Raw genomic sequence first — 17,123 nt, 5'->3', positions numbered from 1 at the left:
CTGTTGGAATTTAAAAAAACAAAATCAAAGCTCCTTTGATAAAGCCGCCTACACTGTATGTAAACATGTTTTTTTAATATACATACTAAATATATAGGCCCACTGAATCATCCAACTAGCAATTAGTTATAAAAGTAATCTTGGATGAGTTTTATGGTCTATGTTTAATTGATTACAAATAAATCCACATGAGCCCAAGATCACCACCCCTCATTGCAAGTTACCATTTCCCAGGGAAAAATCTCCCTGAAATGAATGAGTGTTGCAATATAAGCTGTAGCAGTGTGGGCTGTTCCCAAGACAAACAGATAATCATCCTTCCCCAGCTGAGGAGCCTTCTCACTTAACTGAAAAACTGACAGCTGAGAGACAACCAACAGGAATCACATTCAGGGCAGCTACATGGCAGCCCAGATAATCACCCCTAGGCTACAACTCTGGTCCAAAGCATGTCGTAATAGGCATAGTCATATCACAATTGTCTATAATAAATAAAACATAAGACTTTGAATTTGCTTTTCATTCAAAGATTGCAAAACACTTCAACAAACATTATTGGTTTAATCCCTGTGAGATATAATATCCCAATTTTATAGGAGGGGAAACCGAGAAGAGAAAACAAGCATCTTCCCTCAATGACAAGAGACTGTGGCCTCACTCCCACTAAGGAACATTTATATTCCCTTACATAGGTAATTCTTGTGGAAGGGATGATTTTTGCCCATTTTTTCCAGCTACTATAAATAAAATGATATGATACAGATGATACACAATACACATATTTTTTTAAAAACCTGCAGAATATTAGTCTCGGACAAAGTCACGTAAAGCCAATGTACTTTTTCTTTATATGGGGTTATGAGAGGCTTATTTCCTTCCCTTCCCTTTCTTTCTTTTTTTTCTTGGGCTGGCCCATACTTTGTGTGTCCTTTACACAAGATTTTAAAAATTCAAAGTTGAATTTCTGGAAGATTTATGATTTTTATTTTCAAATCAGAAAGTTTTGCAAAATAAGCTAAAACTTCAAGGTGGCCAGCCAAAGCTTTTATGGAATGTTTCTTCAATGCCTCCTCAGCCAGTAACTGAGTTTACTTTGGCAATTACTGAAGTGAAGAATTATAAAACATTTCTAACTTACATTTCATATTTATCATGAGAATACCACTTAGAAAGTAGTTGAACAATCTTAGGAATCCAACATCATGACAAAATGTCTCATGTTTAAACATTCTCCACCTGAAACTCTCAGTACACATCAGTATTTGATATAAAAGATGAAAGGGGTACGAATTACAATTTTCTGCTTCCTGTTTTCTACATGTTATGGCTAAGGAGTAAATTATCTATGTAGTACAAGTGGTATTAAGAATAACCATAATATTTTGTCCTCATTTAGCACCTCTTACCAAAAATATTAAAGTGTTTTATAACAAGTGGTTTAGTATCATGATCCCCACTGACTAACAGAGAAACTGGGGCACAGAGAGTGGATTCTCCAAGCACTGTAACAAACAGCAGCTACATCTCCTGAATCCCAGCCCCCTCTTCTAACCCAGAGATAAACTGTTTTACTAAACAAAATTCTCATTAAATTATAATATTGTATGCATAATTTCCTACATACTGCAGTGCGCATTTATTCTTTTTTTCCTTGTATCCGAGCTAAGAGAGAAACATTACAAGAAAGTGACCAAAATAGTAATGTACAGACACCATGAACAAAGACAAGGATTTTTAAAGGTGCCTGAGGGATTTAGGTGCCCCAGTCCAATTGAAATTCAATGGGAAATGGGTGCCTAACTCTTTTTGATTCCATTGAAAATCCCAGTCAGGATATCTATGATATCAGGAGCAAGAGAAAAAAATCCAGTTTGAAAAGGGACAGATTGAGAAATCAACAAAAAATTAAAATTGAATATTCTTAAAACTCAACCCGGTTTCAAGAAGAAATTTACTCAAAAACTAAATTGTTTGTAAGGTATCACATTCCAGGAAAACCGTGTCCTTTAAATCACATACTGATACCAATAAGGGGTTGGGAAAGCAGCTCCGCTACATTAAAGATGTTTGAGCAGGTCCTCTAGCAAAATAACGTTTAAATTTCAGGAATAGTTTACCACATGATATGGGCAATCCCACGGTTACATCCATAAAACCTCCTTACAGGCTCCATATTCCCGTGCACCTTCTAGCATCTAGTTCTTTCTTGCTATTCTATTCTATCTATATGCTTATATGCCCCTCTTCAGTGCAGTATCTGAGCACCTCACAATCAATCATTAATGGATTTTTATGCTCACAACACCCCTGTGAGATAGGGGAGTATTATTATCCCCAGTTTACAGACTGGAAACTGAGGTCACGATAGGCCTGAGTTCTGGGACCCTACCATCACATAGGGTCCTAAAGCCTGAGCTTCAGCCCAAGCCCAAATGTCTACACGACAGTTAAACAGCCCTATGACCTCAAGTCAGCTGGCATGGGCCTGCTGTGGGTTTTTAATTGCAGTATAGACATTCCTTCTGTTAACTGACTGCACATGTGTAATATATTAGTAATATTCAAAACTCCTAACCAGGGCCGGCTCTACCGTTTTTGCCACCGCAAGCTGTGGAAAAAACCTGTCACCGCCAAATTGCCGCCACAGACGGCAGGGGAGAGAGAAGCTGCCGCCGAATTACCACAGCGGCCGATGGAATGGAGAAACTGCCGCCGAATTGCCGCCGCTGCAGAAACTCTGCCGCCCTTTTCTGACTGCTGCCCCAAGCACCTGCTTGGAACGCTGGTGCCTGGACCCGGCCCTGCTCCTCACCCAGCCAAATGAAAACATTTTTTTCCAGCACGACTAAAGGCACTTCCTCTTGTGACAGCTATTTCTCTGCTAAAAGGTCAACATTCTGCCATCCTAGCCTGATAAAAAGCAGCTGATAATTCCTAGTTCTTGTAGAAGATAACTAGTTGTGCACAAGAACTGTTATTAACAGCTATACATTTGTGAAAGAAAAACATAGGCAAATGTCAATGTGGCACTGCTAACTTGGGTGAACAGCTTATGACCTTTGTTTGACCCTGGTTATTGCAGACAGTATTAGGGAAAGAAGCAATCATAAATTAAATGACATTTAAGGTTTGAGCAATAATTCAAAAACAGCATTAGTCCTTTTCCAGCAAATGCTATAGAGGGCAGACTTCATAACAACTTCAATTACCAATTCTAAAAAAAGTCTATATCATATTTGCCATTCTAGTCTCGAGAGCAGAATCGTATTTCATATTCTGATAAGTCAAAATGAATGGAATCCATTCTGTTTTAGATGATTTTTCCCTCTTGCATGTTATTTATGTTTATATTGTCCCAACTGCATACCTGAAACTCCATACTTAATTTTATAAAAGTCTGTTAATAAATAATGGTTTTAGTCAAAGCTTTTGAAAATGCAACTGAAAAGTGAGCAGGCAATTAGAAAATGGCTATCAAGAACAACTATTATATAGGGCTCAACCCTGCAGTCCCTGGGACAGATCCTCTGCTGGTGCATATCTGAGTATGTCTATCAAAGTCAATAGAGTTATGCCAATTTACACAAGCTGAGGACATGACACTTTCATTCAGTGGGAGTTTTCTCCAAGCAGAGGGTGCAAGAATAGGCCCATACTCCAAATATATCCTCACCAAAGAACTAATAGCAGGGATCTTGAAATCTCCTCTACAAAAACTGAACACACTGAAGTAAATGAAATATAGTATAATGCAGCAGATGCCAGAAAAAACAGGTACTCTTTCTCCTATTCTCCCTTCACCCTACCATATAAATCATGCAGACATGACTCATGCACAACGAGGAAAGTTCAAGCTCTTTAAAACAAGAAATATATGAATAGAAAAATTTTAATCAGAAGTAGATTATGAGGGCACGACAAAGATCCTAACAAACTTCACCTACCTCTTCCGGAGCAAGGTAAATTAGAGCTTCCTTGGCATTTCTTAGAGCTGTCCGCAGCTGACAATGGACAAGAACGTGGATGTTCACACTTCTTTCCAGTCCATCCTTTTTTACAATCACATCTTCCACAATTACACTGTCCATGACCTTTACAATGAATAGAATTAAAGTCTTCTAAGTCAGTCACAATCAAGGCAATAGATACATTAAAGTCTAATGATAATAAGCACAGTCTCTAATTTCTAAAACTCAATTTTTATTAAATAATTACCATGGAAGGAGGTTCAATGTAATCAAGTCATTGCACCTAAAAATCAATATTTCCTGTATGATAATAATAATGGATGCCACGCTGTTTGTGTTATATAGTTTCTAGACCATTGAATCATTTTTCCTTTCTTAGAAAATACTGTAGCATCTGATCTATAGTATAAATCTTCATACACAAGACTGTTAACCAAAGAGGTAAAGACACTCAAATGTATGTTCTCACAACAATGCAAACTCTTAGCAACAAGGCAACCATAAGACAACTTTCACACTCAACACAACACCACTCTCCATGCTTTATCTCACTACCGTCAGAATACTCTGTCTTACCAGCACACACCTTCTGTTCTGCGCTCACTTTCAGTTCAACACTACCATGACCCACAATGCACATACAAACACATTGTAAATCACACTGCAGTGCAAGACCCTTACTCTGAACTTCCAATTTACTGACAATTGCAATATTATATACCATGTCACACAGAAAAAGAATATGAAGTTCATGGCATACTCAACATTTCATCCCTTATCAAAACCACACATTTCTACAGTATATTTAAATAATTATTTTCAAAAAGTAGATCTACTTTATGATATATTCTGCTTTAAAAAACTGACATGCAAATTATGTAATGCTGAATACAATTTGCCCTGGCCTACATCAACCACTCATTTTTGGTCAGCATCATGGGCTATCTGAAAGCCTGGAGGGAAGGGACCAAGACTGAAGATCCAATTAAATCTCCTCTGCACATCCAGCAGAGAAAGTTCTAACTTGATCTCTAGGTTCTTCCATCAATCACTTAAAGGGGCAGATGCCTGACAGAACAAAATATTCTAAGCATTGGGTGAAGAAAGCTTGAGCATCAGAGTCACGCCCTCTCGCCTCTGCTGCACATGCTGCCGATAAAAGGAACAGATAAATAGCAACTGGTCAGTTCAGTTGGGGCTGGCTGAAGAGGAGGATGGACAGGAGCAGCCGTCTCCTGCTGAAGAACCATCAGCTCCTCAGACTGCAGATGATAGTAGTACAGGGGACCTCTGCCCCCAGCTACGGAGGCCAACAGAGACACCAAGCTGCTGCCCGTGGAGGACAAGCCCTCAGGAGACTCAAAGGTAGGAAGTGAACCAGGAATGTGTTGGGAGCTGACACCTGAATCCTCAATAAGGATATCACTGGCTTCATAGGGCCCTGGGTCGGAACCCAGAGGAGTAGGATAGGCCCAGGTTCCCTTACCCCCATCCTGCACTTGCCACTAGGTGTTACCGCTGGGGATCATTGATACAGACTGTTGGTTTGCTCTGCCCCACCCCAAGGACCAAAGCCTCAGACTTCTTATTGTCAGCCCCAGCCAGGAGGCTAAGAGCTCCAGACTGTTTGTCTGTTCTGCTGCCCCCGCACCCCCAGGAGTGAAGCCAGAAGTAGTACAGCACAGAGGATTATTTGCCATGAGACCTGATGTCCTGGCAAGAAGAGGAGACTCAGTGGGCCTGTGTCTGATATGATGTCATGATTTGAAAAGGGGGCAACCCCCTCATTACACACTGCAGCCCCGTGACAATCAGCAAAATCTTTCTTCAGCAGCAGAGTAAAGTTTGAAAGAGGGCATAAATGCTTGTTTCATTAGACCAGCTCCCTAGCCAGCTCTGCTCCCAAGAACCTCAGTCCGTCACCACCCACTGCTTTCAGTCCAACCCACTCTTCTTTTGTCCACTGTCCCATCCTGGTTTTCTTCTTGCAAACTATAAGCACGTATGTTTTATAGATCCTGTCTGACTACATTGAAATATTCACAATTGCAAATACTATAAGTCTAAAATTTATGCACTTACTGGTTCATATGCAGAAATCTGGAGGAGGCGGGGGGCACGGAGCTCCCTAAGCTTCCAGGAAGGCCAGCAGACCAGCTGCTGTTCTGCAGGTGCACAGGAGGTGATTTTTCTTTATGTTTGTTAATTGTTTTTCATTTAAAAATGCCAAAGGCCGCTCTTCGGTCCCTTGTTGTTTTTGTGCACCTGCTGGCAGGCTGAGCATTGGCCATATGCCCCTGTGACCCAGATGTGCATCTCTGAAAGGCTAATTCACTTTATTGACTCTCTCCTGATAAAACAGCTGTGTATGCGCGAACAAGACAGCAGCACATAGTCTATACGTGAATATGGATGTTTTCCTATGGGAAGGCTCATTTTGTTGTTGGTTTTTGCTTTCTATATCAGGATGTTAACATGATTATCTTTAAAGGAGGACAGTCCCTTGACAATGTGAATACCTCTAAGTGAAGATCATGCAGTTAGATACCAAACAGCATTAAACTCTTTAAAAGAGGACATCCAGTTGGCAACTTGAAGTACTGTAAATTGCCAATCACCCCCAGGCAATGTGAAATCTCTGAAGGGAGCTACCCTTCTGTGATGTTAAGCCTTAGCAGCAGGGCTCCCAATTCCAATGGTATAAAGTCTTTGAAATGACTGTTGGCATTTCATTCAGTCAGAGTAAAATTCTTATCTGCAACAGTGTTTCTATGATTCCAGTCCACTAATCTGGACAGGAAAGGTTTCCTGCCTCTATCAATTAGGCAGCAGAACAACATGAGAAACTTTTGAACCAGCTCAGCTCCCTTTATTGTCTATCAGGTTTGACATTTTGCCTGGATTTTCCCCAATCTAAATAAACCCCAGTAGATTTTGTACTAAAACACTGAAAAAAAACTTGTTAAAACCTAAAAAAGTAACATTTTGAAATGAAACATAGGACATATGCTTTGTGATTCACTTTGTAAGCGCTGTTTTTCTGCAGACATAAAACAGTAAATATATTGTCCAGAATTTACAGCTTGAATGTTTTAAGTGCTTTCCCACATTATGGGTTTTGGCAATGACTTACACAGATGCAAAGTACCCTCGTTTGAACTGGGGTAAGTCACACTACTGAAAGTCAGTTTACATTGGTGCACTGTGTCTAAGCTAGGGGTTTGCACAATTTGTGTAAACAAGGCCTTGAATATAAGAACACAAATGCAAACCCGTAATCTAGTTAGGCATAACCCTCTTTTGTATTTACCTTAGCTACTGATACACCTTTACAAATCATTTGCTTTTTTCTACAAGTGGAATATAACAAAGGTTCAATCAAATCAATCCCACTGCGGTAAAACTCAATTGATGCTGATAGTAGTAAGTCTTAAAAATGGACAATATCCTGAATTCAATTGTCCTGTTTTCTGTTTATGTGTTAAACACTTAGAGCTGGTCAAAATTTCAACCAAAAAAGTGGGAAGAAAAAAAGTCATAAAACATTTTCAGAAATACAGATCTTTTTCTCTCCTTTCCTGACCAGTTCTAGTCCCAACATTCTTTTTCAAACATAGTTGTGGTTAAAAAACCTGGATCTTCATATTTATCATTAGTAGAGAAGAAAGGACCTGAGGGTTAATTTCACCATCTCAGTTTCAGCCTCCTCTTACTGTTTTAGGCTCCTTCTATGATCTTTTGATTTGGGATCAATCATGCTGGGAGGTGGGACTATAAACTTTTCAGAAGCTATTTTTAAAAATTATTTTGTGTGGTTCCAAATTTTTTTCTTAATTAGGTCAAGTCAGATTTCCAGAGAACACTGCAATATTAGTGTCAGACTTTAATCTGTCAAGTCCCTTTGAAGATGCATTCAGTTGCTTTTGCAAGATGTGTGCTTCTGTAGAGTGCCTTGGTGCACAAAACGCATGCAATGTTTTAGTCAAAGTCCTTCTCATGCTTAGTGCTAATTTCATCGTATTTATGGTAGTTGGATAAAAATGAAGAGACATCATCTTCCCCAGTGTTCCACCAAGTGTCACTGGGAAGCTGGGGCATCAGTTCTTTTTCACTCAACATACCATGAGGATGTTGGTAGCTGAGGAAGAATTTTTGAACCTCCAGAAATGAACTAGGATTGTGTTAGATGTTAATCTTTCTCAACAACAATTAAAATAATGTGCTGAGCACCCATACAGCTGAAGTTCTAGATGACTGCTCCGCAGAAATGCTCTCATCTTTTCCCATTTTATTTTCTTATCTTAGCAAATAGAAAAGACCTTCTTGTTATACCCTGCATTCTTGAATGGCATCTTGAGTATCTTGGATCCAATATTCTGAGGGGCAGTAAGGTACAGTTCAGGGGTAGAATCAACAGCATTTAATAAGAACACATATTTCCTGTACTGATGCTATAGTCACTACCATACCACTTTTTTATGTTCTACCAACCACCTTGCATTTATAACAAATGTGGATTCTTTTAGTTTTTCCTTTATTTCCCCCCCCTCTGTCTTCATTTGCAAGTTTCATTTGCAAGTGGAGATATGTATTTGTGTAGAGTATATCCAAAATTAACAGCTTCAGTCATTCTTCAAATTGTTCAGTTTGTGCTATGTTGAACACGATGTACTTAGCATAACGCAAATGGGTGCTTACAGTTGGGCTCCTTAGTTCATATTTAGAAAAACTGGTCAAAAAGTATGTTTTGTGGAAAAAATAAAGATGAAAGATTTTTCATTTCCTTTAAATGTTTCACAAAATAGCATGGTTTTTTATTTAAAAAAAAATTACCTACTTCCGATAAAATAATTCGAGTCTGAGCCCTAGTGTCAGCTGAGCAAAAATTACACTAAAGAAACAGAATGAGGAGTAAGAGCAAGCCAACTGGACATTCCTTCTTCCAAAATTAAATTCAGACATCTTGTTTACATTTACATATGCCCCTTACCTGAACAGAAGTCATCAGAATATCTGTCATACACTGCCTTGCAGTTTCTTTCATCGCACTCACAGGTATCTCCATGAATATCTCCCCAGTCACCAGTTGGGTCCACATCATGGCATGTGCATTCACCACATATACACGTGCCTAAGAAAAAAAACAGAGCAGAAATGGGCCTACCAATGGGCATGAATAAGAATCAGTGTGGGAACTGAAACTTGCTATTTTGCCTTCACAAAAGCTTTGTGAGCACAGGGTCACCATTTCCAATGTTCATTAGTTAAAAATGTATGCAGTGGCTTCCATTGTCTCCAGCTATCTTACTTCATAAAGGAGCTTAATTGCTTCTTCCATTTAGTCTGAATGAAGGTCATCTAGTACATCCATCAGTTTCAGCGAGGTCTGTGATTGCCCACAGTTCAAAGTCAAGTTTGCTGGCAGCCACCAGCACTCTCCACTACAATAATATGATGTATTTGAAGAGAACTGGGCTGGATGAATCAATATTATGGACACTTTTACTGTTCATTCAGTGAAGAGAATGTTAAACTCTTAGAGTGGATAAATTATTTAATGATGGTGTAATCCCCAAACAGTAAATTTTTAGAGTGACTTTTCATCAGCTGCCCTAGATATTTAGTATATATCAAAATATGTAAATTGGGAACATTGATCAAAAACCCAGTAATAAAGTGAGTGGAAATAGCTTTATAAAGTCAAGGTATCCTGAAGTTTCATGTGGACAAAATCATAAATACGTGAAAGTTAAAACGAATTCTGGAAATAGTATTGGGCAGGTAGTTTGCTTGTGCATCCTGCAGAAGTTTGCAGCTATTAAGGGTACCAGTTACACTCATTTGCACTGCTCCAGTATAAGGATAAAGAAATGCTTGCTAGGTAAGACATCTTAAAATTCCCTTTGGTAAGATATCACTATTACAGTGCAAATAAAACATCTAATTTGACACATAATGTTTCTACATTTATTGTTTCCTGTATTACACAAGTTTTTTTATAGTTAAAGCCCAAACATTAAATGAGCCTACATTACTTCTGTATTTGAGCCAAGCTTTCAATTTCCCCATAATTAAGATGAGAGAGTTTTCTAAATGCTCTCAGGCTAATTAGGTGCTCATACTATAGCAGGTTTTGTCAGTAGAGATATATTTAAGAAAGGTATCTTTGAGACTTGCACTTTTGCTCTTCTGTAATAGTTCTGGACTGCAGCCAAAGGAATAACATTCTCACTTTGAACTATTTGTTCACTGAAGCCAAGTATAGCAGCTGGTGAATACAAATCTCATTTTTTTCATTATTTCTTCCCAAATTGGCAAAATTAAATGGAAATTATGGATGAAATTCACGTGATTGGACTTTGTGCAAAGAACTATATGTAGTTAAAAAAATTGATCTTCCAAGGCCATGAGCAGGCCCTCTTTGGCTGCTGTTCCAGGTTATGAGATGAAATAATGACCACTGTTCTTTCATAGCCCATATTCAGGGGTTTTGGGAACTCAGGATGAGTTATCTGCCCATTACCCGTCCAGTGCAACCTCATTGTAGGAGCAAGAGGTGAAAAGGGCTTCCCATTCTTGGGTCAATTTCATCTTATAAACACATATTTTACATAGACATATTCACACATATATGTATATAATAGGAAATATGTGTATGCATATACACAAACATATTCATACATGCACACATAAGTGTATGTTTATGTATACACACATACGCACAGATGCCAAATTTTAAAGATTCATGTCCAGAAGTGAAAGGAGAGCAAAACCAAAAACTATTTCCAAAAATTATGACCTTTGTCCTAGTGCAGAATAAATGCACATATAAAATATGTGAATGACACACCTCTATTGCTGCAGATTTTGCCATCTGGAGATGTGCATCTTTTCTTGATCTCCCATGGGGTGATGTCACACTGGAATTCACATTTATCTCCATGCCAACCAGCCTCACAGTAACAGTTTCCACAGTAACACTTTCCATGGCCTTAACCCAAAGCAAATTTTATACAGTGAGAAAAAGACAAGTTTTTAAAAGAGCATTAACAATCTAACCAGTTTTACTAATTTTCCTCTTCATCCTTGCAGTGTTATGATCACAACCAAAGCAGCTGACAGATTTTATTTCTGAATAAAATCAGATTTCTACAAAAGCAATTAATTATGTTATATTGATATACCTCCATAAACCTATTTTACAAATGTTCTTCATTTGCAATACATAAATCAATAAATAATAATAAAATTAAATTTAAACTTATTCTTTAAACAGTCATTAAACTTAATTCTTGAGTATGGATGGGTAAATTTAGTAGATCGTGAATGTAACAGAAAAAGTTAAGAGCAACTTTAAATACACTACTGTGGCTCAATCTCTGCCATGAACTGCAGGGTACGGTGCACTTGCAACTTCTAAACAACAGGAGCTGAGGGAGCTCGGCCCCTTGCAAGATTCACTCCATGGGGTTCTGTGCCAGTGGAGGGCTCCACCTGTGCTGAGCAGCGTGCAGGACTATGGCTTTTGTTTGTATCTGTTTTAAACAGGGAAATTATGGACAGAGACAAATCAGCTCTTAAAAATTAAGAGCTAGCTGGAAGATCAATCCCTTCCATGAATCAAAACAAACCTTTAACAAATTCACCTAATATCCCTCCCCCACCTTCAAAATCCTGAACAGGTCCTGCCTTTGGTCATTTGGGGCTTAATCCTACTAACTCTACTTAAGCCCTCTGACCTAATCCACCAAAGCACCTAACTTTCAGCCGGTGACTAGTGCAGTGACTTCCATGGGACTACCCAAGTGTTTAACATTAAGCATATGGGACTCTTCATGGGCTTAAAGTTAAGTACATAGTTAAGTGCTTTGGTGAGCAGACCCAGGACCTTGCAGGATCAAGTCCTTTCTCACTTTACCCTGAGTGTCAGACTCAACAGCCCCAGAAGTCTCTGCAAGAACTGGATCAGCTGCTGTCCTCAAATATCTCATGTTCATTTACTATCAACAGTGCAAATTTTGAATTGTGAAATGTAAATTTTACAGTCAAACATGACATTTCCACAGCTGTCAACCAATAAGGGAAAAGAAACAGTTCTGTGTGACTTATGTAACTAACCAAGCCCGAGCAAATTTCGCATTTCAAATATTCACAATGAATTGTTCATGAAAGCAATCAAGAATTATTTCCGTACAAATTTGTGAATAATTTCTAAAACTAAATACATTTGAGAACTAGGCAATTTTTTGCAGACTCTTCACACTGGTAGAAAGGAAGCTAAATTTGTGAACTAAATTGTTATACATTTTTTGACCATCTCTATCTTTGACTAAATAGGGCTCATGGAACGATTCCACATCATTGGCTACAGACTGCACCCCTGCCAATCATCTTGTGACTGTGTGCCACTACAGCACAGATGAATAGGCGAGCGAGTGTGGATGGCGCCACACAAACCATCACCATTGAAAACAAGTCACGCGTGTGTCCTGATGACAGGGCAAAGTTTTATTAACTGTCTTATGGCTGTTGAGGCACAGAGGCTGAGACATAAACAGCAGCAGTCTTGGCAGGCATAATTTGTAATCCCTTCCTTGGCATCAAATTACCTAAGCACTTTATTTGGAAAGGACTGCCACTCGTGCAGTGGTCTTTTTAGCCACAACTATGCTCACAAGACGTAAAACCATTGTCAGCATCATGTTTGGTCACGAAGGATAACAACCACCTTTGACCTCTTCTTTTCTCCCTCATACTCATAGATACCCAGAACTAGTATGAACTACATAATTTAATCTACAATTATCTTGGAGTGGATCTATGGTTTCTGACTGAAGACAATGCTGTTCTATGAGGACACAACAACAAATTGCAGGATCAGAGTTTAGTTAGCTATCATATGGTCCATGTTAAAAATCAGGCCGTATCTTTGTTGAAACTGAATATGAAATCCCTATGGCTAATGCCCCTGTGATGGGGCCTCTGCCCCACACTAGCCCATAAAGGGTTAATAGAACCCTAGGGAGGCTGCACAACAGACAGCCAATGGGAGAGGACCCTAGGGAGAAAGCCAATTGGAGAGGGCTATGAGGAGCAGCCAATCAGGGCCAGGCAGGCCCATATAAGAAGAGCTGCAGGGCAGAGCAGGACAGTCACTCCCTGGAGCTCAGGGAGGGAGGAGGACTGGCTGCCTTGCAGGCAGAGGGCAGCTAGCATCTTGGACAGAGCAGTGCTGGGCAGGATCAGGGGAGTGAGAGTGAGTTCCTGGCTGATTGCTGACATGCTAGGGCCCTGAGACAAGGATGGAGAAGGTGCTGGGGCTGCGGGGAAGTGGTCCAGGGAAGTAGACTGTGGGGTTGTAGGGGATGCAGCATGTGGCTGACATCTACACGGTTCCTGGGCCGGGACCCAGAGTAGTGGGTGGGCCTGGGTCCCCCCCCGCCACTCATCATCGAGGAAGTGGCTGAACAGTGGACTGCCATTTCCCCGGAAAGGGGAGAGAACAGAGTGTGACATAGCCGGAGGGCTGTGTCCTGAAGAGGATGCTGTATCTTTGGGACAACATGCATCTTGGAGCAGAAGTGACAATGGTGGGAGCAATCACTCCATTCCATTAGTCAGCCACCACCCACCACAAAGCTGGGCTGCCCGCGGACAGTTACATGCTGACCCACGACAGTCTGCCTTCCCCATGGGGTGTGTGAGGCTAGACCAAAAGTTGAATGGCAGATAGAAACCTTGCACCTGACAAAAATAAGAAACCAAGAACTTTCTGGCTTGGCAGCTGGAATGTCAGTACCATGTGTCCAAAATTGACAGACAATGACAACCTACAATTCACAAGCAGCATAAGGAAGTCAGCTTTGGTAGACTGTGAGCTGAACAAACTCAATGTTGACATTGCAGCACTCCAGGAAACAAGACTTGCAGATGCTGGTTCTGTCCAAGAGGCCAATTACACCTTCTTTTGTCAAGGTAAAACCAGCAAAGACAATCCTCTGCACGGTGTCAGTTTGGCTTTGAGAAACAAGTGAGTAAAGCTCCTAGAAACTCCAATTGATAAGTCAGAGCGTATCATTTCACTTAGACTTCAGACAACCATCGGCTCTGTGAGCATCATTAGTGCCTATGCACCAACACTCAAATCTAGCCCTGAGGAGAAGGATACATTTTACAACTCTTTGCATCAAGTCATCAGAAGAATACCATCAACTGAGCAACTTTTCTTTCTTGGTGACTTTAATGCAAGAGTTGGTGCAGACAACAACTCATGACCAGATTGCCTAGGACATTTTGGCATTGGCAAGATGAATGAGAACAGCCAATGACTTCTTGAATTCTGCACCCAAAACCAAATGTGCATTACCAATTCATATTTTACAGGAAAAGATCACCACAAAGTGTCCTGGCGACATCCACAATCACGCCACTGGCACCAATTAGACCTTGTTATCGTCAGGAGGAAAGACCTAGTACTTAGTACAGAACACTTGCACGTTCACAGCGCTGATTGTGACACTGAACACTTCTTGATTATTAGCAAAGTCAAGATTACAGCCAAGAAACTACACAGAGCAAAACCTAGGAGCAAGCCCAAAATCAATGCTGTTAATACCAAAAAAACAGAGGAAATGCCAGGAGTTTGTGCAGGCTTTTGAACTTAGCATGCATGGGAAGTCATTATCAGAGAAGGCAGAGGAATTTTGGGAGGATTTAAGAACAACAATCCATGAAACAGCTTTGGCTACATTTGGTGAAAGAGACCATCAAAAAAGGACTGGTTTGAAGAAAATGAAGTGGAACTATTACCTCACATCAATATTAAGAACACAGTCTATCTGGAACACAAGAAGAAGCCAACAGAGAGCACCAAAAAGCGAGACACATACAAAAACCAAGATGCAGTGAGCAAGCAGATGCTGTGCAAATCATTACTGGATCAAGCTCTGTGAAGAGATACAGACAGCCTCAGACACAGGAAATCTCAAAGTCATGTATGATGGCCTGAAGAAAGCTCTAGATACCACTGTCAACAAAGTTGCCACTCTCAAATCACACAGTGGTGAAATCATTACAGATAAAAGCAAGCAGTTGTCCCATTGGGTTGAACACTGTTCAGAGCTATACGCACAAAAAAGAAACATCACCAGTGAATCACTGGACCAAATGCCAATTATACAGGTCATGCCAGAGCTAGATGTGGAGTGCACTGTAGAAGAGCTAAGCAAGGCCATTGATTTGCTATCAAGTGACAAGGGTCCTGGAAAAGACAGCATCTCAGAGGAAATCCTCAAGTGCAGGAAAGACAGCCTATTACTATATCTTCATCAGCTGCTACTTAAATGCTGGAAAGAGAGTCAGGTACCACAAGAGATTTGTGATGCAAACATCACCACTTTGTATAAAAATAAAGGTGAAAAGGGTGACTGCAACAACTACAGGGATATCTCGCTACTAAGTGTAGCATCCTATCTTTTCTAGTATTCAACAGGCACATCAACATAAAATTGGAGTTTTACAGAGATAAATCGAGTCCCCAGTTGGATTATGGCATCACTGAATGAAACAAGGGTAGGGAATAGGAAAAAGCTTTATCATGAGACACCGCACTGATGAGAAAGGATACACAGAAAAATGCAACAGGAGAGTTTAATGGGGTTTTGTAAAATGTCAAATGTTATCAAATGTAATAAAGTGTGGCATTTTCTCTTCACACTTGGTAAAATAAAATATATATTGAATCACTGACATATATCCCTCCCCAGCGTTTACTTTGATCAATTATTTGATAAATTTGGCCAGCATTCCCAGGATATGGTTTCTTTAGAGGGTCATATTACTATCATTTTAAAAAACAACTTATTCTGTACAGCTAAAGTTCTTTTCTCTCCCAAGAGCAGCATGGAGAGTTAAACAAATAGAAATTATTTTGGTCTTTGTACACACATGGATAAATACAGATAGTAATACATATTTTACACACACTCACCAACGTAAAATTGCAGTATTATGGGGATGAATCGGGATTGTGTATGTGGGTGTGTGTTACTCCTTTCTAATCCCACTTGTCTCAATACTGTACTTCTCTATTTTTAATGTATCAGCTCAGTCTCTCCCTCTTTCTTCCATCCTCGTACAGATCCACTTCCATGTACCTCACTTGTTAGAAAATTAGCAGCTTTGTGGTGCTATGCACCATGGCTCCTGCTTCTCTTCACAAAAGGAGACAGTGGCTCAGGGCTGCTACGTTCCACAGCTTATTGTTCAGGCCACTTGCTCATTTGAAATTTTTACTCACCATTCACAGTGGTATTCATGCTATTTATCTCTTTGTCTCTCAATGCATGCATGCAATAAAGTCATTTTATAATTCCAATAAGTAAAAATCTGAAATACTGTATTACTCTATTGCATGTCTCAACCAGCTTTGACTGATCTTCTTATTGTACTTATTTACTAATGCACTTACCTGTACAGATCTCTCCTGTTTCATCATCTATGCATTCTCGGTCATCACACTCACAAAATTTACCATAGATCAGTCCATTCCCGTCCGAATTCTCACACTTGCATCTGCCACATTGACATATGCCTGTAAACATTAAAAAAAAACACTCTTGTGATTATAGTTCATAGAAAGAGTAGTTGTTGCTGTTTTAATTAATCCAACAGTGGTTTTATATACCTTATTGCTGAGCTCACTCAAAACTTAAGATAACCTGGGGGTCAGGGGAGTCCATCTGAAGTGTAAATAGATGTTTTTTGGTCTAACTCTACAAAGAATAAAGAACCATAACAAGAAGTATCATACTTCTCTAGAGCCCTGTAAAATTCATCTCCAGGGCTGTCTGTCAACAGCTACCCCAAAGACATCATGAAATCCACCAGCATGAATGCAACAGTGGAAGACATTCTCTTTCTCTCAAGAAGGAAGAACGCTGAATTCTATACTGCCAATTTCTCATGGAACCTGACTTTGTCCAGCTCAGTGGCCATATGGCAACAGACAAGCATGACATGATAATTGAGATCCTAGAAATAATATTGGAAGAATTCCCTCAGTATATTTAGAGAGTCCCACAACATCCTAATTGCCCACATGCTCAGGGTTTAGCTGATCGCCATATTTGGGGTCAGGAAGGAATTTTCCTCCAG

At 39.8% G+C, this 17,123-nt stretch overlaps 1 protein-coding gene across 2 annotated transcripts in view; it reads right to left on the bottom strand.

The window, feature by feature from the left end:
- Positions 1 to 17,123, bottom strand: part of ITGBL1 (integrin subunit beta like 1) — a 249,310-nt gene that overhangs the window by 107,083 nt on the left and 125,104 nt on the right. For both annotated transcript variants that reach the window (XM_048854457.2, XM_075129677.1), the window contains exons 4-7: positions 16,438 to 16,560; positions 10,819 to 10,959; positions 8,959 to 9,099; positions 3,945 to 4,091 (exon numbers count right to left, since the gene is read on the bottom strand). In XM_048854457.2, coding sequence (XP_048710414.1) covers positions 3,945 to 4,091; positions 8,959 to 9,099; positions 10,819 to 10,959; positions 16,438 to 16,560 — 552 coding nt within the window. The remainder of the gene's footprint in view (positions 1 to 3,944; positions 4,092 to 8,958; positions 9,100 to 10,818; positions 10,960 to 16,437; positions 16,561 to 17,123) is intronic.

This window comes from Caretta caretta, chromosome 1 (assembly GCF_965140235.1).
Source record: "Caretta caretta isolate rCarCar2 chromosome 1, rCarCar1.hap1, whole genome shotgun sequence".
Taxonomy (NCBI): Eukaryota; Metazoa; Chordata; order Testudines; family Cheloniidae; genus Caretta; species Caretta caretta.
This window is presented reverse-complemented; position numbering and strand designations above follow the sequence as displayed.